The 23,151-nt window shown below is 32.6% G+C and overlaps 1 protein-coding gene and 1 long non-coding RNA gene across 3 annotated transcripts in view; one reads left to right on the top strand and one right to left on the bottom strand.

The window, feature by feature from the left end:
* Positions 1-97: 97 nt before the first annotated feature.
* LOC114331302 (tubulin glycylase 3A) overlaps positions 98-23,151 on the bottom strand; it is a 154,285-nt gene continuing 131,231 nt past the window's right edge. For both annotated transcript variants that reach the window (XM_050661870.1, XM_050661871.1), the window contains 6 exons: positions 22,370-22,582; positions 17,679-17,769; positions 10,548-10,717; positions 4,515-4,766; positions 3,080-3,301; positions 98-431 (listed from right to left, as the gene is read on the bottom strand). In XM_050661870.1, the coding sequence (XP_050517827.1) occupies positions 220-431; positions 3,080-3,301; positions 4,515-4,766; positions 10,548-10,717; positions 17,679-17,769; positions 22,370-22,582 (1,160 nt within the window). In that variant the 3' untranslated portion in view covers positions 98-219. The remainder of the gene's footprint in view (positions 432-3,079; positions 3,302-4,514; positions 4,767-10,547; positions 10,718-17,678; positions 17,770-22,369; positions 22,583-23,151) is intronic.
* On the top strand, positions 6,900-9,225 carry LOC126892452 (uncharacterized). The gene is made up of 3 exons (XR_007700839.1): positions 6,900-7,349; positions 7,449-7,690; positions 8,413-9,225. It is a non-coding gene; the product is annotated as an uncharacterized LOC126892452 (long non-coding RNA).

Below are 23,151 nucleotides of genomic sequence, written 5' to 3'. Positions count from 1 at the left end.
CCGAGGAGTTGTGTTTACGGACACACGGACGTACATAATTCAACGTTTTCACATTATTTTTCAAAATTGAATGAAAACAGTGTTAACTACAAAAACCCACTGTAAGATATGATGTTTATTGAAAACGTTAGGAAAAAATATAACAAACTAATTGAAATCAATTTCATAAGTTACAGCTTATCTAACAAACGTTCTGATATTGAAATTTCAAAGGAATTATTAATTCAAAAACTGTAAACTTTGCAACTGTGTTAATATTTTTATTATTTCGCATAAACTGCCTGTATCATGAGTAACAATTCCTTCGGTTTCAGTAACATCATCGACATATTCTTCGGTATATGTTTGGGTTTCGCCATCAAGTAGACTTTCTCTTCTTTCCCGTTCACTTTGAATTATATTCAAAAGATCTTCAAGCGTTTTTTTCATACCTACCAAAAAGATAATAAGTATTACTTTTTAAGAATTATGCTTCCTTTCAATAATGAAATAATTTTGAAGAGCTATTTGGGACCAAACCAGCCAGACGATAGGTACTGATTAAAATGATATAAATAACATTAGATAAAACAGAAAACAAAGTAAAAGTAGCTACATAACAACCTTACTGAAAAATTTGAAGTCGGAGAAGGAGTACGACAAGGAGACCCGTTATCATCGCCGTTGTTCAATATATTGTTAGAAAAAACCCTACAAGAGGCACACATAAACAGATCTTGCCTCGTATATTCCAAGAAACACCAGTACCTAGCATTTGCAGACGATATTGTGATTATAGCTAGAAGTAAAACAGAATTAAGAGAGACAGTGAGAAGACTAGAAGAAAAGGCAAATAGCAAGGTCTTCTATATTAATGAAACTAAAACCAAATATTATATGGAATGGACAAACGAACCGTTAATTAATGGACAGTACCTCACGCTGATTGCATCAAAGAATAAAACGATACGAACCAACGAAATTGGTACCCATTGTCATTGCTGTTGTTCAATATATTGTTAGAAAAAAACCCTACAAGAGGTACACATAAACAGGTCTAGCCTCGTATATTCCAAGAAACACCAGTGTCTAGCATTTGCAGACGATATTGTGTTCATAGCCAGAAGTAAAACTGAATTAAGAGAGACAGTGAGAAGACTAGAAGAAAAGGCAAATAGCAAGGGATTGTATATTAATGAAACGAAAACCAAATATATGGAATGGACAGACGAACCGTTCATTAATGGACAGTATCCTACGCTGATTACATCAAAGAATAAAACCTACAAATTTGAAAAAGTCAAGAAATTTGTGTACCTGGGAGCGGTATTCTCGTACGAACCTGGTAACAGCGAGGAGATACAAAAAAGAGTCATGGTTGGGAATCGTTGCCTATATGCCTTAAATAGAGTGCTGAGAAGTAACCGCATATCTAGAGGTGCCAAAATCAGGCTCTAACAAAACCGTAATCAGACCTGTAGTCACCTATGCGAGTGAAACATGGACACTAACAGCATCAGAACAGTTGAAACTTCAGATATGGGAACGAAAAGTATTGAGAAAAAAGAATGTGTGTGTACTTTGTACACACGTAAGAAGTTATACTTCTAATATATGATTTCAACGAAATTAATATACTTTAACCAGTTTATTTATATTTTATTTAAATATTAAACTAATTTTAATACTTACTACTTCTCAAAAATTTTTTATTAAAACAGTGCCAAAAATTAAAATAATAAAAGAATAAAACACACAAAAACAAACACATTGAAAAATGCCACAAATGATTTCTGAACAATGTAGGAAAATTTTTTTACTAAATACGTATTTTCTGAAAAAAAATTATATAATAAATAAACTTACAATCATAAAATGTATAAAAAAAATAAAAGTTTCCATTGGGGCTCGAACCCGCTTATCAGCGCAGTTAGTATTGAAATTCATTCACCTTAAACTTTTCCCCACGGAGACCATGTGTCATCACGTGCGAAGATAAACTAACTAAACGAATTAAACTTTTGACGGTTCTGAATTTAACCAAATTATTTTGATTTTGAATTGAAATTATTCAGAATTTAATGAAATTGAAAGAAAATACAACAAAACATGAGCAAGAAAACAATATATTAGGTGAATATTGATAGAAATTTTGATGGTAATCAAATTATGTAAATCAAAGCATTACATACTATTTTACGTACATTTACATTATTACGTACTTGTCGCTTTTAAAAACTATTAAAAGTCACTACAATATTACTAGACTCTCTGATTCTTTAGTTTTGTATGAGATCGTCCCGCTTGATTGATGTTATCCACAGATCTCTACGCCTTCGAGATAATCGGTTTTAACCTGGCATCTTTTCTATGTTAATAAGTCCAAAAATTTATACGAAAACTATTTAAAAAGGCAGTATAACTATTAACTAACTTTTGTCTGTTGTTTCTCTTCTCACAAATTTTATAACACAACAGCCATAATTACAAAAATAGACCACATCAAACCACAGCTGTGCTACATCCGCCATATTGGATAATTTTTGACATGTCATTTGAAAACCCAATCAGAGCAAAGGTATAACGCGCGTGCGTCCGGCACTAAGGATTTTGATGTAAAATTCACTCCCATCGCGCCTAAAGAAGTATAACTTCAAAAATATACGGCGGAAAACCCATAAATGGCATATGGACACGAGGACACGCAGAACAAACCAATAATAAAAAGAACTATATATACAAAGAGCCTGACATAACAGCAATCATAAAGACACACAGATTAAGATGGATGGGATACTTGCAGAGAATGCCTCAAACCAGGATACCAAAGTCCCTCCTAACTAGTGCAATAGGAGGAAAGAAGAGAATAGGAAGACCAAGGTCAAGATGGAAAGCGGAAGTGCAGGAAGATATCAGAAGATTAAATGGGACTAAAAAGAAACTAGTGGAAAAGAATAGTCAACCAAGCCGTTGGCCTTTTAGGCCTGTAGTGCTAATGTATTATTATTATTTGGTACCAAGTTTCTTGTTAATTTATTATATCAAATGCAAATAAAAAAAATCTAGTTCTAAAATATCCTCACAAATAACTTTTACTTACTTATCCCAATATCCTTCACCTTTCCTGTCTTTTTCTGAGGTGTTTTAACTTTTACAACATTATATTCATTTCCCTGAACATTGTTTTGCATACTGTCTTCTATTTTCATGTGCTTGCCGTCAATTTTTAGTTCAGTATTTTTACATTTTGTTTCGGTTCCTTTGTAAAGAGGTTCAAACCCTCCGGTAGCTGATTCCTTATTTCTTGCAAAATCGACAACCACTGTAACAAAAACAAAACACGAAAACGTTTTTTCAATAAACTATTTTAAGAATAATGCAGCAATGAAAATGATACATTTTTAGTTCATCAAAATAACAGACAGTTTATGTTTCATTTAGGTTCAGAGACGATCAATCATCACCTTACGTATTTTTCAGTCTCCCTAGACCTTATCAGGGGGGCTGCATGATCAGCTCTGAATCGAATTGAAACCAAATCACAGCATAAAGAACCAAACTGTCTATTTTTGGGAGAAGTGTGTCCACGAATCCATTAACGAAATGAGAAGTCCTAGATCTGTAAATTTGAAAACCTCTCTCGTGAAACCACTTTCTGGGTAACATATTGCTAGCTGTTAAACGATATGCTGATAACTATGCTTCCATTTCTCTTAATAGAACTTGACTTTGATGGAAGTCTGACCTGACATTTATTAGGTACGTACATAGATACTTCAATAATCGTTCCGCTTCTATAGTTAGGTGTCGAGGGAGAGGGAATTACTACTAGCATTTGATGAATTTTCTCAATTCGTTCCTGTTCTTCTCCATTTGTATCGGGTCTTACAAATATTTCCTTATTTTGTAATATATCTTTGCTATGTTACTGTTCCACTCTTTTATTGGCCTGCCTCTTCTGTTTTCCCTATTGGTTTAGCGTCCCAAAATCTTTTCACTTGCCTGTTAGGTAGTGTCCATTCGTGTTAAATGGCTGAACCGTGCTATTTTTTCTCCTTGATTGTGCCACGTAACGGTTTGATTTTAAGTCTGTTTATTATTTCTTCATTTTTGAATGTGTCTGCCCTTCTTGCCACTATCGTTTTCTGAGGTATTAAATCTCTGCTGCTTGTATAATATAGGTACATAGTATATTATACTCCAGTTTCTAGTTTCTTTTATGTTGTCAATGTTGGCCTATATATTGTTTCATATATTTCTTTGTTATTGAGGAATCCTCTATTTAGAGCCTGGGATAGTTTTCCATCAGGATATTTCCATTTGGATCAGGAAACGCTAATAAATACCTAGCAGAAACTAACACCTCGCAGATATAGCTGGAAAGAGTTCCAGTGGTTTCGCCGAAGAAAGGAGTCCGGTAAATCTGGTCGAAAATACGTCATTTCTTTTACCTTACCAAAAATGACGTTAGCTGTATCATTCTGAGAAAATGAACGAAAGACAAATTATAACGATGATCGAAAAAACAACAGTACCTTTAATAACATCCTCTAAAACACTAGGACACAATCTTGCAGTGACAGGCGTTGAGCCATACAGTGCTGGATTTGAATTAATCTCCAATAACCAAGGTTTAAAATCTTCTGTTAGAATAAAATCTGCACCGTATAACTCGAAACTGTTTTGTCTCTGGACCATATTTTCATAATGCGTGAGCACAGCAGCTGTGATACATTCTTTCATTCCGGGAAATATGATTTTATTGTAAACCGTTGGATGTCCTATATCTAGAAGCACAATAAGACTTAAATTACAATATCTGGGACACGCAAATGAGGGGAGAGCGATATAAAATGCTAAGATTATATAATACAAGGAAAGATAAGAAAAGGACGAAGTATAGGAAGAAGGACCCAGGCAACAAGTGACGTCAATAACGTCGAGGGAACGTCAGTTTTTGGTTGAATATATACACGTGTTTAAACATTACGCCGTAGAAACGTCTTTTGTAGGTGATTTTAAATACGTAAGATTAATGACGTTAAAATACGTTTAAAAACATCTTTTAATTTGATAGCCTAAGTCTGACGTCACAAAATTGGGAGGAGCTTAAACTTAGGTAATGCTTATGACTCCAAACAATTTCCATAAGAAAGTTTTTATTTATTGTTTACATGCATTTTGTGTTAAAATAAGACTTTTCATTTAGATATTTAGTTGAAGAAACATGTTAAGAGATTTTTGTTCGTTTTTATCAAGTGAGTTTCAATGCAATAGTTTTTCTTGAAAACTGTTTGAGGTTATGGTATTTGTTTTGTTTTGGTGTTTATTTTCTGTTAATGAACTAATTAGGTTTATATGTTGTTTCAGTTTTGACGCAGTAAGTAGGTATATAAAAAGTGAAAATTCTATATTTGTAGCATTGAAGGTATTGTAATTCTATACATTTTAGATAGTCTTCCATTTGGTTTTACTTTCAGCCTATGGGCTAAATTTAAAACAGTTAAATGAAAAATTGCAATACCAACAATACCCATACGAATAATTGTTGTGTATTTTTAAAACCATAAAATAAAAAATAATCTAAAAAACGACATAAAAACTACGTTATTGATATCACGTAGGTTAAAACGTGATAAAAATGACGTTGATTGTGGTGGGACAAATTCACGTGACTTTCGACGTCGAAATAACGTGATAAACACTACGTGGTTTGGTGATAATTATGACGCCTTTTCAACGTTTTTAAACGTTATTTGGTTGCTTGGGGAAAGTGTCATGGTAGAAAAATTTAAGGGACTGGTTTAAATGCAGTTCCGTAGAACTCTTCAGATCAGCTGTAGATGGAGTAAAGATAGTGATGATAATGTTATCCAACCCCGATTGGGAGACAGCACTTAAAGAAAAGGAAATTTTGTTGGTTGGGTATTTTGAGGTTATTAGTAAGGAATGTAAATTACATTAAGAATAAGTTTTATATGCGCCTATATACAGTGTAACATATAACCGCTGAAATGAAAAAGAATGAATTAAATTCTACAAATGATATAAAAGTAGGTATATATGTACATACAGTGAGCACGTAAAGGTTGGAATAAATTAATTTTTCGTGAATGAGCGATTTTTAGAAATTAATCCCAAGACAGGTCGAGTTTTATTTTTAAATTATGATTTTTTGGTATATTTATCATACTAGTGACGTCATCCGTCTGGGTGGGATGACGTAATCAACGATTCTTTAAATGAGAATAGGAGTCGTGTGCTACTCATTTGAAAGGTTATTCAATTCTCTATTCAATAATATAAACATTAACATAATTATTTATACAAGGTATCACTGAGCCGCAAGCATTTACTCCTTGCCGTATTGCTTTCTCATAGGCCGATAAGATACCAGTGTATTCTAGTCAAGTATGTGATGTATCGACATATCATGCGATGGGCTCTCGGTCTATCATGAGGAGATGAAACGCGAGTGCATGCGCCGGAGAATTTATTACACACAGGCAGCGAACTGACTTTTTTTAGCATATTATTCATAATCGCTGTTATTGTTAAACATGTACTCAATTATTACGTCATATGTAAGCTAATTAAACGAGTACTGTTTCCAAGATACTGTTGTAATAATTATATATTATATCAACCCAGGCTCAATACGTAAAAAAGTCTCAGATTCATAAATTATAATTATTTTAAACTGCTGCGTTAGCCTTTTGGTTTCCGTTCACCGGGCCTGGATTTGAACTCGCATTCAAGTGATGTGCGGTTACTTCGTGTCCCTCTTGGTGATCTGATCCGAGAATTGAATAATATTTTAAATAAGCTAGCACCCGACACCTGTTCTCATTTAAAAAACAAAAAAAAAATTAAAATAAAAATCGACTTTTTTTGGGATTTATTTCCAAAACCGTCTATTGATGAAAAAATGAATTTATTCCTACCCTTACGTTCTCAGGCAACCAAGTGACGTCAACAACGTCGAGGAAACGTCAGTATTTGGTGGAATATATACACGTGGTTGAACATTACGTCATATCGACGTCTTTTGTAGGTGATTTTAAATACGTAAGATTAATGACGTTAAAATAACGTTTAAAATACGTTTTCATTTCAGCCAGCCTAAGTCTGACGTCACGAAATTGGGAGGAGCTTGGAACTTAAAAGTTACAAAACTAAGGTTATGTTTGTATATTTGTTTGTATCGTCGTTGTCGTTTCATTTCATTTCATTGTTTGTTTGTCCTAGTATTTTGTTTTGGATTCATTTGGATTTTGTTGGCTGTTTTGTGTGTATTTTTTAAAACTTTTGTTTGTCATTTGTAAGTTTTATAAATTTACCACAATGCAAACCGCAGATGTTTTAGAAAGGTAGGCGAAACAATTTTTATTTACTATTCATTTTTCCCTGATATTTATCAATAATGATGAATTTTGCAAGCAATAACATTATTTCTTTTATTGTTTTAGATATTCATTGAAGCTGAAAATAATTAGAGATTTAGATCCATATACAATTCAGTCATCAGAATTGGATTTTACAGTGCATTCCATCAATTACCTACTGTTATAATGCTATTCTAGATAGACTGGTACAGTCTCACACATCAGATGAAAGCATACAAAAGCCTTCAGGCACATAAAAGTCTTCACAACTGGATTTGTTTTGAAACATTTGATGTTTTGATGATTTCTATATTATTGTTGAAAAGGTAAGTCTTTATTTTATTTATTCACCATTAAGAAATATATGGATAACAGTATTAGTGTCTTTCGGATAAATGGGTTTTAAATATTAGATTTATTTACGTTTATATATCTGTATGAAACCAGACATATTGTCGTCCTAATTTGTAAACTGTGTAACTCCATATTTCTCTGAAAATGAGTTATTACTGCCATTTATTTGAAAAAATCCCTACTCGTTTAAAAAAAGTATGCACATGCATATTTTTACCAGAAGAGTAAATAGTGACATCTTCGTATACACCGTATCTCCCTTGCAGCAAATTTAGTACAAAAAATATGTAACTCCCCAGTTTGTCATACCACACGATTGACCTCACTGTTTAGAAAGTGATATTTTCAAGAAAGAGTTGGTGGTAAATAATATTAATACACTCATTAAACAATATAGGTACAAACGTTAGTACCTATCTATAAAATATTCCATTTTAGCATTCTATCTTTTAAAATGGGAGATACGTAGCATTCGCATTAGTCATATTTAGAGAAATAATTTTTTGTGCCTCTGTAAAATTTGGATAAATGGAGTTACCCTGTTTACAGATTAGGTCGACGACATGTAATTGCTATGATAGAAAAGAGAATAATAAACAGTCATGACTCAATCATTGTAAAGAACGCAAATACTCTAATAAAAATAAATTTTTGTAGTTGAAGCATTCCCACAAAGATAAAATATTTTTTTTAGGTGAAGAATTCCCAAAAATCTAAAGCTAAACCACTAGATGCTTGGGTGATAGCCAGTTCCAATGGCATAGCAAATGCACATTGTATGTGGATGGCCGGTAATAGTGAAGTTTGCAGCCATATTGCAGCAATCTTATTTGCAGCTGAGTATGCCCACAGCAAGACAGAAGAAGAAGAACCCAATGCATGTACAGATGTTACAGCTATGTACATTCTCTGGTAAAAAACTAATTAGTTTTCAAACTGTTCGGTCAGAGTGCTTGTTGCACTCTCTAAACGAACTGAAATGATAAGATGGCTTTGGCTTCATGTTGCAGCGATATGAAAATGGTTAGTCATTTTTAATTATAATGTACTTCTTCATCATGAGTATTTATGTATAGGGCTTTTCATTCACAGTCATTTGTTTCGAGCTTCTGTCATGTGTCACATAATATTAATATATCTACGTCATACGTTATTGGTATATACCAATTTATTTATTTATTTATCGTATGGCACCTGACACATTTACATTTACATACACACCAAAGACATATGGCGTAGATATATTAATATTATGTGACACATGACAGATGCTCGAAACAAATGACAGTCGATAAAAAGCCCTATTAGTCTTTTAAGTGTGTATTATCAGATATACATGTAAATTGTTTTTATCATTATAATTTGGTCATTACAGTCCCTTAATCAAAAAATATATTTTTCAGGTGTCTGTGGATCTTTTTGTATGCAAAAATTTGTAATAATTATTTGAAATCGTTTTGAGGATTATAAGAGTATGGAAATATATGTGAGAACACAGACTATTATAGTTTTGTCCTATTTTTTATCATTCAATTGTCTTCTTTAAAATTTATAAATATAAAGCAGATAGTTTTCATTGAAATTCAATATACCTATTGGGTCTTATTTGTATGTATTCATTTTTGACAAAAGGTACGATTCCGATAACGACTGCAGACAGCAACTGCAAACATCAGTTGCAGTTCTCGGCGTTATGGACGTTACTACTTTGCACTATTTATCTGTATGAGACTGATTCCGACATCTGACTGCAACTGCTGTCCGGCAGAACGTCAGTTGCTAATAATTATGCAAATTATTAGTGCAAAATAATGACGTCTGTCATGGTGACAACTGTAACTGCCATCTGCAGTCGTTGTCGGAATCGTACCTTTAAAGTGTGTGGTATAATTATAATAATTATATATATTATATAACTTAAAGACATACCTCGACACCGTAAGGTACAAGAGGACGGCTTAAGTAAGTAAGTAAGTAAGTAAGTATATAACTTAAATGGTTTAAACTTAAGTTTGTTATTACATTGTGACTTAAATGTTTAATTTGTTAATAAATGATTTATTAGTTTATATGTTGTTTCACTTTTGACACAGTAAATACTTATAATATAAAAAGTGAAAATTCTATGTATGTTATATATGTTGCATTGAGGATATTGTAATTCTATGCATTTTAACAAGCCTTCCATTTGGTTTTACTTAAATGGAAAAATTGCAATTCTAACAATGCCCATACGAATAATTGAATGGGTCTGCCGAATAACGTTGTAAGCGCCACATGGTTTGTTTTTGAGAAGTCAAAGAAAAAGTTTTAATATTGTGATGATGGTGAGTTTATACATTTTAAGGGTTAGTAATACAGTTTTTAAATACAAAATACAAACTGTATTACTCACCTTTAAAATGTATAAACTCACCATTATCACAATATAAAACTTTTTCTTTGACTTCTCAAAAACAAACCATGTGGTGGACCCATTCAATTATTGTGTATTTCTAAAACCATAAAATGAAAATTAAATCAAAAAAACGACGCAAAATCGACGTAAAAAATACGTTTTTCATATCACGTATTTAAAACGTAATAAAAATGACGTGATTTATGGTGAGACATATTCACGTGATGTTCGACGTCTAAAAAACGTGATAAACTGACGTCATTTGGTGATAATTATGACGTTTTTTCAACGTTTTATAAACGTTATTTGGTTGCCTGATCACTGTATATATGGTTAGTTTGGAAGGGAGTTGAAGCGTAGTGTTTAAAAAAATATATATTCTCCTTTAAAAGAATAAATGAATAACTAAATTTTAATGTTTCATATATAACCTGATAAGTAGTTTCTGAAATGAGCAGAGTCCCACATGTTAAAACTTGGTAAGTTCATATCACGTGTTTGATTCTGGTACTTGCATTGAATGGAATTGTTAGTAAGATGTATTGATTCATGTAGTTTCCTCAAACTGTAGGTTTGCGAACTGAATCTTACATAACACTGCCTAAAACACAAATAAAATATAATCTTAAACTACAAAAATATAAACCGTCTTTCTATTCGCTATGTGAGCCGATGAATAGAGGGGATTTAACAGTTTTCACCAGCGCTGTTAGTGGAAGTTTTGTGCATTGAATTTGAACAATTTTATCAGAAAAGTACAAGTTTCAAACCGCGAGAGAGCGCTACCGACGAAACTGACAGCCAATAAAAACAGAGGTAACCTCTAAATTTCACATAAACTTCTTCTTTTTCTCAATAGCCTCTTGCGTAAGCAGTCATCCTGTCGCACGAATTTTTATATTACATATTGTAATGAATAAATTATAAAAACATAACTACTTTTACTATCAATTCTGTGTATTCGTTCAGTAATCAGGTTACAATAATATTTTAGTTCATAATTTGTGCTTTTCTAGATAAATATCTATTTTTCTCATTTGAATATTTCACATACATCAATTTTATCAGAAAAGTACAAGTTTCAAACCGCGAGAGAGCGCAACCGTCAAAACTCTCAGCCAATAGTTGCTGATTCTTTGTAACGATATCCTTCCGTCCGGCTTTCAACATCTCGTCAGAAGTCAGAAGTGCACACATCAACTTCAACGCGCTCCTACTAGACTCCCTCCATTCTATCGATAGAAGGCAGGCGGGGAGCCACCGAAATGGTATTTAAGAAGAGAACCAATAAACAACAATAAAGCGCTGGATTCCTCGAAAGCGGCACCAACAAACTGCGACCGTAGTACTGCGATGAATTACGTCAGATTACGGTGAAAAATTCAAGGTTCTTCACTGCGGCAATGGAATGTGTAAACTCAGCAAGCGGTGGCTTCCAACGCATCCTTGGAAACCACCCCTATTATTTTGCATGGTACAGTTTTATATGACATCATTCATCGCAGTGTTACGGTCTCAGTTTGTCGGCACCACTTTCGAGGAAACCAGGAAATGTTACATTTAGGTTGCATTTCTTAGAGAGTCAATTTTATTTTTTTAATGTGTAGGGGGGTTCGGTAGAAGCTTAAGTTCAAGTTTTGGGGTCGCCACCCTTGTCCCCCGGTCGCCATATTGGAAAAAGGGGTGCAAAGGGCTTTCGCGCTGTATCTTCTAAGCTAGCAATCCTACAGAAAATTTAATTACACATAAATTGTAGCAAATTAAATTTTCTACAATTTTATATCTATTACTTTTTATCGTCAAGTGACCAACAAAAAAGTTATAAATAAAAATATGAGAAAATTTTGTGAGAAATTTCCTTTTGGAGGTTATAACTTTTTTTCCGTTCATTTCACAATAAAATAACATCATAGCCATTTTGCAGAGGATTTTTCAATGAACAATTTTCGCTATAAAGTTGTGTAACTTTATTTATTATCTAGGTTTTACAGCCCTCCAATCTTGACCAGATTCTCGAATTCTCATAGGAATACAATAAAAAATACTTTTTCTACGACCGTTTAATAACATGCTCATTATTCGCTATTTTTTCATAGTTAATAGCACCCATTACTGTACCCGTGAGTAATAATTCATTACTCACGGGCTGAAGTTACTCACCGGTCATTACTCACGGGCTGAAGTTAGATTCAAGTGACGCATGCTACTTTTAATATTAATCGTATATAAACTGCAAATAAAATTGTAATTTATATCAATAATTAACTTCGAAAAATTTTTAAACGAATTTTAACTGTAACAATGTCAGTATATTTTTTACGTTTATATCTTGTTTACTAAAAATTTTGACGTTTATCATTTATTTTAGTGACAGTGACATTAGCTCATTTTGTTTATTTTAATTAGAATTTATAACTAATATTGTGTTTATTTTTCAAGTTATATTGTGTTAAATATGTTATAACATATTATGTATAGTTATATTATTATGTTATATATAGTTAAATGTAAATATACATTATAACTATTGAAATACGTCCACCGACAACAGACATTTCCTATTTATTAGATTAATTGACAGTAGGTACAAATTTAAGCTTATATTTTTTCGGAAACGAATAGAACTTATATTGACTATTTCTAGTTGTATTTTTACAATAAATAATAATTTGGTAATAGTAGGCAACCAATTATTCAGATACGTACTAGGGGTAAATATCATTTAGGTATTCTTGTAAATTATTATAATTTAAATCTCGAGTAGTTGATAATTACATTTTTTACTAATTAAAATAAAAAAAGAGGTCGTAGAAAAAGTATAGTATTCTACTCGCATGTAATGGCTATTACTCACTCTGATGAATTACGAATTCGCCTACGGCTCGTGTCACAAACTTCATCATCGTGAGTAATAGCCATCATTACAGGCTCGTTGAATAATATACTATTTCTATCTATAATATTAGTCGCGCGGCAGCAATCGTTATGCCGACCACGAAAATCAAATTTAAGGTGAATGACCAATTTTGGTCTATTTTTATGTTTTCGAGGTCGCTGAATCCAAATACTTTTTTATTTTATTTTTTATCTAGATTTGGTGGAACATGTTCAAAAATCAAATTTTATACAAAAATGCCGTAAATCAATTTTGATGATTTTTCAAATTTACCTCGCTGTATCTTTGGTCGCTGTAAATATTTCCTTTTGAAAATTTTACTGTGTAATTTTTGAGGTATGTAGATAACAATGGAATTTGTCCTAAATATTTAAACACATTAAAAAAGAGTTGTGAGTTTTTAAACATTTTGTCATCATATTTCGTCAGTTTCATGTTTACTTAAAAAAGTTGAGTGACAAACTTTTTGAAGTTATACTTCTTTACGCGCGTTATGAGGGTGAATTTTTATATGTTAAAACCTATGATCCGGGCGCATGCGCATTATAACTTCGTTCTGATTGGATGTTCAAATGACATGTCAAAAATTATCCAATATGGCAGCTGTAGCACAGCTGTGGTGTGGACGGTTGACGATTTGGTTATGTAATGTATGGTTGTTGCGTGTTAAAATTTGTGGGAAGAGAAACAACAAAGGTTAGTTAATAGTTATACTGCCTTTTTTAAGTTATACTTCTTTAGGCTCGATTTCATTGAGGGTGAAATCTTAGTAATCTGCGCACACAGGCAGTATGTAGTTCGTTACTAAATGATTTAATTTATGTATTTATCAGTCCAGAAAAGGTGTGGAAAGAATATATTAGTGTTATTAAATATATTTTTCTACAAACGTGTTAAAAATGCAATTTATAGCACTCCATAGGAGCGTTAAAAATGCTACTTTAAAGCACCGGTGCTTTAAAAATTTTAAGGCACTGCAGTTAAAAGTGAATTGTCAAATTGTGAAACGTCAAAATATTTATATTTCATTTAGTAACATTAATAGATATTAATAATACCTATTTACGAATGTTTCTTCTAAAATTTAGGAATATATTAATTTTATAATACATTTAAGTATGTAGTAATTTTCTTTACAATTTTTACTTACCAATTTGTTTTGTTTATACCTAATATATCGCCGTTGTCTAGCAAGTGTCTGCGTAGATTAGCGGTATGTGTATTTAGCTACGGACCCGTTAGTACTTGGTTCGATTCCCACATAAGGAAATTTTTTTTGTTTATTATTAATGGGTATTGACATCTTAGACTATTATTATATGGATTTATAAATGATTAAAAATAATTAAAAATAATTAAAATAATTATTCGGGATGTTGCTCAACTATTTACCGGGTTGCAAATTTATAATAATTGCCTATTTCAAAATGCACTTTTGAAATGAATTTTTCTTATGCACAAACGCAATTTCAAATTTCTTACTCATTACAATAGTTCACAAAATTTCCTGACATTCTCACGAATCCAACGCACCAAACTGCATTAAAATCCGTCTTACTGCGCCAAAAATCGAGAGTAAGGCCTTTTTTTGTGCTTCAATGCCTCGACTAATTCGGCCAGAGATCGAGAGGTCGTGAGTTCGAATCCAGTGCAATCCTATACTTTTTTTATTTTTTTAAAAGCGGTAAGCACAAAATTAGTTTGGTGTTTAAAAAAAATTAAAACAAACTGTTTAAAGTATATTTATTTTTAAGAAATCATATAATAGAAGTATAACTTCTTACGTGCGTACAAAGTACACACACATTCTTTTTTATTTTATAATTTTAACTAACATAACAATAAAATATAATTCATGAAGAAGTTTTTTGGAAAATTTTAAGTCAAAATATACAATAGGAAAAAAGTTATGTTACTTCATAAACAAGCGGCACACCCCAAAAAACCCTTATATCTCGAGATCCTGACCACGGTCTGGTGAATGGCTAATTTTGATCATACTTTATGATTTTGATATAAAAAATTCGTTTTTTGCTCTTCTTGAGAATTTTGCAATATGCGGTTGAGTCATTCTTCTTCTAAACCGGCGAATTTGTCCTCAAACAACTTCTTGGGCCATTTCTATATGCTTAGGGTTATAAGTTTTATAGTGGGGAGAAAGGTCAAAAACAGATTAATAATAGCATAGGAATGTTAAAATCATAATAAATTGTATGAATAAAAAATAAAAATAATGTCGGTCTTGACGGTCCAGTTAGCTGGGGCTCAGTCGATCGACAAGTTTAGTGGATTTGCGATTTGCGGTCGCTGGTTCGAGCCTCAGCTAGGTCATGAAATTTATAAAAAGGCCAACGCTGTAGTATAAAACTCAATAGAGTCTACGGCTTGGTCTGGAATAAACTGGCGTCTGATCGGCCTATGGAGGAGCGGTACGGGAAGGGATAAGGGCTTCCGGCTTGGTGATACTCCTCCATAGATCCCTACCGAAGGGCGTTGACGCCTAAGAACGGTGTATACATACAATAAAAAATATATATAAAAAAAATTAAGCCTAACTTTTGTTTTTATTATATCCCTATGAGCATTCGAGAATCGGGTCAAGTTTGAAGCGCTGTAAAACCTATATAAATAAATAGAATTACTTGTTAAAAATTTTTTACATATTTTTGTTTATATCTTTTTTGTTGGTCACTTGACGATAAAAAGTAATAGAAATAAAATTGTAGAAAATTTAATTTGCCACATTTTATGTTTACATAGATTTTGCGTAGGGTTGGTAGTTTACGAGATATAGTGCGAAACCCCTTTGCACACCATTTCCAAGATGGCTGCGGGGGGACAAGGGTGACGACCCCAAAAACTTGAACTTAAGCTTTTACTGATCCCCCCTACACATTAAAGAAATAAAATTGACTCCTCTAACAAATGCAAGGTACGGCTTAAAAAATGTAACATTTTAATGGAGTACCCGGGCTAACCAGTGTAGTGAACAGGTAGGCCAATCTCTGTGGTGGAACTCTGTAGTGAAGAGATGCTCCGCTCGTAATTAAACAGGATCCGTGTAACCGTGTAGTGAACGGATCATCCATCTCCGATTCGGAGTTGTATGGGTGTCTGTATAGTTATTAATATTTTGATTGTGGGAGTATTTGTACTTACACTGCAGTGAAGTGTAAGTAGGTGCTAGTCTGTGCGTAATTGATCCTTGTATTACATTAATTGCATATTCTATTGATAGTAAGAAATACAATTTTATTTTTCTTTTACAGACGTCCGCCGAGGGAACTTTCTCCGAAACGGAGCGAAGGTAGAACGTTATTTTATTTTATTAATTTAAGTTTAGCTGTATACAAATATCTTCAATACATTTAATTTATTTTAACCTGTGTTTTACTGAATCTGTTGTCCTGAAAGAACTACCCATGACATTTTAGGCTTGTATATTTTACTTTTTTGTTGACAATTAATGAATTTGCGAACCCAAATTTGATTTTGTCGCAGCTGTAATAGTCGTCGATTTTTTTCATTTAGAGAATGCATGGGCCAATCCATCCCCACTTTCTATTACAGTGATGAGCACGGCAAAATAACGCAAAAGATGGAAAACATATTAAGTTATGAGATAAAAAAAATGAAACTAGTGGAGGTGGGAGATTTAGCGCTAAAAACATTTCACAAGTTACATTCTATTTATTGCTTTCCACCTTTAGACGTATCAGAGGAGCATGTCAACTAAAGCTGTCACAGTGGCAGTTGTCAAACTCGTCCGATACGTCTAAAGGTGGGAAACAATAAGTAGAATGTAAATTTATAGGTTTTTATCGCTAAATCGTCCACCTCCACTAGTTTGATTTCGTTTTATCTCACAACTTAATGTGTTTTTCATCTTTTGAGTTATTTTGCCGGTTATTAACGCGCTCATCACTATATCAGTAATAAGATTTTGTTAGTACATCAATCTAGGCCACACAATGCGCCATAGGGAATTTGAGGAACTTCAGGTAAAATTAGAAGGCAAGATCGAAGATAAAAGGGGTATAGGAAGAAAGAAAAAATAATCTCGGCTACGAAACGTCAGAGATTGGACCCACATAGCAGAAAATAACTTAATTCGTCAAGCCCAGAACAGAGAGAAATTTGCCATATTGATCGCCAACCTCAATAGAAAAGACATTTAGGAGGAGGAGTACATCAATACCTATGAATTAGAGTTCCAAGATATATCATAAAGTTCTGCTCAGGAAAATGTTGTTGGCGGTCTCGTACTACACGGATAATCACGGTAGACTGGTGAAGTTTAAATCAAATGTGTTTTCTTTCTTCAATCTCCCATGAAGTTATGGGGAGATTTTTACAGAACGGATGTACCATTCCTTATCATTTGAAAGCTGTTATTACTACCAGAGGAGGAAGGTTTTGCTACTGAAGTCGTTAATTTCTTTTTATTTTAACAATAAACATCTATCAAAGTAAAATTGTTTATTCTCCATAGTCTTATTAAATTCGAAAAAGAAATTTTTTACGTGCAATCACTTTGTAAACTATGTTATAAATACCTAATCGAAAAAATAAGTAAAAATAAAAATATCTAAAATAGTTTCAAATTATGATCTTAACTTAATGCTCAGCAGTGTATATCTAAAACTAAAAATATTTGATAAAATACCTGTATATCCATATTGTGAGAGGATTGGTACAACTTATTAAGAACCACTGGCGAATGTCGAATTTTGTGTTGTATATAAGCATTGGTCGTTCTAAAAATAAAGGAAATTTGAATAAAAAGGTAATGGAAAAATTTATTAACTCATTCCTTAACTAAATAGTTAATGGAAGTGGCTGTTGCATTAATGCAACATCAATGAAATTTTTAATTACATTCGCACAGCCATCAAATCTAATTGGCGACACTCTAGTTTTGGCATGCTAACCGTTGCACCTTGGACTGACTAACAAGTGCTCTCTCAATTGAAGTAATGCCTCCCATAAATCTTGGTAGGCAGGTTGGTCATGGACAGTATCTTTTGTTATCAGATAGATAAGGTAACGTGATGCGTCTTGGAGTTTTAAAGCTTTTCCGGAGCTAGCATTGAATTTCTGTAACTCGACCAAACTTCCTTCGAAAGACGGATGACAACCCTTGTGCGTCTTTAAAACTGGTCGTGATAGCATGGGCTAGTGAGCAGTCTTCTAGAAATGCGAGTAGATCTTGCTCGCTTGCCATGTCTCGCTTTACCAGTACCTCCATAGGCTCCCATAAATTCCTCAAACGTGAGATCAGGTACTTCTTGGACTTAATATACTTCCACTTCGTCGTCTACGTCGTGGTTTCCTTTGAATGGCGCCAACCGGTTATGTTGTACTATCATCGGCTTCCCCCTAGGAATCTTGCTTATTCAGTGTAAATATAACGTCGTTAATCGTAAAAACTGCTGCAACTTGGGAGAACAACTATTTCGCTTCTTTGGATTATAGGGGCAGACTTTGTCATTCTTCTTAAAACATCCCTTTTCGGACTAACAAATCCCGTTTCACGACTAATCAGTTTCAGATTTTTAATTTATTTAAAACTTTTTTCCTTCTTTTTCTTAACGTACCTTACCGAGTCCCCTTAAGGTTGGTGCTTAACATGATAAGTAGGGAGCGGATTTTATGCTAAATGCATATTGTTTGCATATTTCGCATATTTGAGAACTTTACCAAATTTTGCATATTTGTAAAGAAACGTGCATATTATGTGCTTATTTAAACACATTTTTGTCCAAATGAAAAATTTTTTAAATTTTTTAGTTCGACACAAAATATTCCCCCGCACATGCTGTCATATCTTTTCGAGAACTACCTGAAGTCTACTCATTAACTACCTTTTCAGTTTTTCTTAGAAAACTCTTGATCTTTACCCACAATGTGCGTCTAGTAAGCGGTCATAAAATGATTGTAGAATGTTAAATACTCTATTGTTAAATGAATATTTACACCTCTAAACATCGTTTTACGATTCTCTAATTGAAATTTAAATATGATTTAAATCAGATCCCGGAAATCAGCAAAATTAGTCACCTTTATAGTCGGTCAATGCGAATGTTTAGTTTTTATGTAAAATTACTTTTGTTTGTGAATATGCCGAAATATTCTAGCCTGATTTATTCCCGGATCAGAAGCTATCCCCAGCTTCTTTACACCAATGGAAAATTATTCTGTAAAGTATGTAATGAAATGGCGAGTTTAAGATTGCTTTCTTCCTCCTTTTTCTTTAATAAATAATATTTTGCTGATTGCTCAACATTTTAAATTTAAACAATTTGAAAAAGTGTGTGTTATTGTCGTAGATACCATCTTAGCGAAAATTTTCGGTTAAACTCTATAAGTCAAGATGCAAGAAGATGAGCGAATCGAAAGTAGTTTTGATCAGTTACCCACTGACAGTAGACAATCGTTGATGACTTCATCCAATGAATAACAGGGTGAGTCATGAGGAACTGTACATACTCCTACCTCGTATAGAGGCCCCTTTGGGGAATAACAAATGACCATTAAAAAGTGTCTACTCCCCTTGTTTAATAATATACAGGGTGAGTTTCGCATTTGGCAGAAATTTATATTCGTCATAATTTTTGAACGGCCAGATCGATGTGTCTCTTATTTTGGTCAATCGTTACACTATTCCAACCTAATTAACTGATTTATTCAAACTAGAAAAAAATCAGGTCCGGCTTTAAAAAATTAGTTCGTTTGGGTTTTAGAAAAAATTTCACCCTGTATACGCTTTTTGAAATATTAATTTTACAAATTAGACAAATACGCAATTAAAATGACATATTTATTTTTCCCCCACACGATTACTTAATTTTTTATAAAAAAATTAAATTTGACTATGAATTAAAAATTTGGTAAAGTGAACCATAGATTTAAAAAAAATTAACTTTTATTAAAAAAATTAATTTTTTTAAACAAATATTTGATTTATGTTACCACCCAATCAACTGATTTATTCAAACTAGAAAAAAATCAGGTCCGGCTTTAAAAAATTAGTTCGTTTGGGTCTTAGAAAAAATTTCACCCTGTATACGCTTTTTGAAAACTCTAATATGAATTTTACAAATTAGAAAAATAGGCAATTAAATGGCATATTTATTTTTTTCCCCACACGATTACTTAATTTTTTATTAAAAAATCAAATTTGTCAAAATCGCAATTTCACCATAAAAATAAAAAAATTAAACAACGTTTTTCTTAAAATTAAAAGTTTAACCATTTTTTTTTTCTATAACACGTCTAGATCTAAAACTCCCCATAACACTTCACTTTGGACTCTATAGTTTAACATAGACGTGATCAAATAGATAAACTTTAAATTTTTTCACTTAATTTTTGCGATTTAACTTTGCAATTCACGAAGCTGCACCTTTAATTTTTAAAAATTCATAACTTTTACGAGAAGAAGACTGAAAGTCTACAACAATTGTCATAGTCTTCACAATGGTAAGAGATATGTGCTGTAAAAATTTCAGAAAATTTTTTTTAAATGGATCGTTGTAGCGAGTTAAACCGTGATTTCATCTTTTTTTTCATTTTTAGGTTAAAATTCCGATATTGACAAATTTTATTTTTTAATAAAAAATTAAGTAATCATGTGGGGAAAAATAAATACACCATTTTAATTGCCTATTTGTCTAATTTGTAAAATTCATATTAGAGTTTTCAAAAAGCGTATATAGGGTGAAATTTTTTCTAAGACCAAAACGAAATAATTCTTTAAATCCGGGCCTGATTTTTTTCTAGTTTGAATAAATCAGTTGATTGGGTGGTAACATAAATTAAATATTTGTTCAAAAAAAATAAATTTTTGTAATAAAAGTTAATTTTCTTAAATCTATGGTTTACTTTACCAAACTTTTAATTCATAGTCAAATTTGATTTTTTTATAAAAAATTAAGTAATCATGTGGGGAAAAAATAAATACACCTTTTTAATTGCCTATTTGTCTAATTTGTAAAATTCATATTAGAGTTTTCAAAAAGCGTATACAGTGTGAAATTTTTTCTAAGACCAAAACGAACTAATTTTTTAAAGCCGGACCTGATGTTTTTCTAGTTTGAATAAATCAGTTGATTAGGTGGTAATAGTGTAACGATTGACCAAAATAAGAGACACATCGATCTGACCGATCAAAAATTATGACGAATATAAATTTCTGTTAAAATGCGAAACTTGCCCTCTATATTATTAAACAAAGGGAGCAGACACTTTTTAATGGTCATTTGTTATTTCCCATAGGAGCCTCTATACGAGGTAGGAGTATGTACAGTTACTCATGACTCACCCTGTATAAATTTAATTTGGATTAAAAAAACTGGAAAATCCTATGTTTAAAAGTTTTTTGGAAATATATTGCAAGAAAAGTGTTCTCGATGAAAGTTCATTGAGAAAAATATACGTACCCCAAATTTACAACAATACCATAAAAAAATCAAGAAGATAGTGAAAAATCGATACATTCATTTTAATGTAGATAAATATTTGGTTTCTCAAAATGCGCATTTTTTGAAATTATTGGGCATATCTTGCGCATATTTCATCAAAATTGCTCGCGTATAAATCCGCTCCCTAATGATAAGACTCCCTAAAGACTCCCTAAAGATAATCTATCGTAAGCTGTTCTGAACATTTATTTTGCCTATACAGAAGAGTGTATATAATGTCAAGTTATATCTCATTAAAAAGTTCTGGTAAATAAATCTGTCTTCTTCTTAACGTGCCCTATCAAGTCCCCTTGACGTTGGCCATTAACATGGCGAAAATGTCTCTGTTTCGAGATATTCTAAATAGTTCCTCTGCTTTCTTTATTTCTGTCCACTCCCTGATATTCTTCAACCAAGAGGCCCTTTTTTCTACCAATTCCTTTGCGTCCTTCAATTTTATACATCATAATAATTTGAAGAATATTATACCGGTCTCCCCTTACTACGTGTCCAAAATAGGCCGTCTTTCTACATTTGATGTTATCAACCAGCTCGCAAGCAGCATTTGTTCTCTTAAGTACTGCCACATTTGTCAGCATAGCTGTCGATGGTATTTTTAGTGTACGTCTGAGCAGCCACAAATAAATCTGTATTAAATCATATTGTTTTGCATTTGATAACAACCTTCATTGTTATTCAATCTTTGTTTAAAATTGCCTCCCCCAAGTTAAAAAGTTTTTCGCCATTTCTTTTTAATATTTTCCATTTCTGAAATATTGAGGGGGTCCTTTTCAAAATAATACAGTGTATAATTCTGAAACCACGACAAACCACGTCGATTTAAATTACTTTTTTCAAACTTGATTGCTTGTGCTTGTGATTAATAAAAACTTACCAATATATTTCTGAATAATATACCTTCTTTGGGGGTTAGTTTTAAGAGTATCTAAAACATATTTTATCGTTCTGCACATATGTATTCCAACACCCCTACAACTATTGGCGGGTTTTAAAATCCAGATATTCATAACACCATCCATATTCAAAAAAGGCCAGTATTCTTTGAGCTTTTCCAAAATAAATGTTGCTCTCCGCACTAAGTCTTTTTCTAAAAACAGTAAATGAAACTAGATAGGAAAGCAGACCTACACTTAGCAAAACTATCATTAGGAAGAAATATATTTCTAAAACTATCTCCATACGCCATTTTTATATTAACTACGATATTTTTTGGAAATCTTCTTCTCGTCTTGTACTTGTTGTATATTTGACATTCCATGCTTACCCTTCATAAGACATGCCTATGAAGAAGAAGCTTGAGGTAGCACGAGAGCTTTTTCCAGCCGGCAGATGGTATGGAGTATGTTTTATCGAAGGAGATGACCGAGCCATATCTTTTACCATGGATGAACTAGTCGAGGTATTTCGCGCACTCAAGATGCACTAGTGTCCCGGACTCGGTCAAATACCACCTGATGGTGAAGGGTCTGGGACGGGCGGAGCCTGCGTATCTTCTGGATCACATTAATACTGCTGAAAGCACATAACTTTCCTGAGCCTTGAGAAGACATCGAGGTTGGCACTGCTCCTCAAATCTAGAGAAAAGTAGAGCCTTATCTGCCTCCTTCCGTGCATTGGTAATCTGTATGGACTGATGCTGCGAGAAAGTATCGATGA

Source organism: Diabrotica virgifera, chromosome 1, assembly GCF_917563875.1.
Source record: "Diabrotica virgifera virgifera chromosome 1, PGI_DIABVI_V3a".
Lineage (NCBI taxonomy): Eukaryota > Metazoa > Arthropoda > Insecta > Coleoptera > Chrysomelidae > Diabrotica > Diabrotica virgifera.
This window is presented reverse-complemented; position numbering and strand designations above follow the sequence as displayed.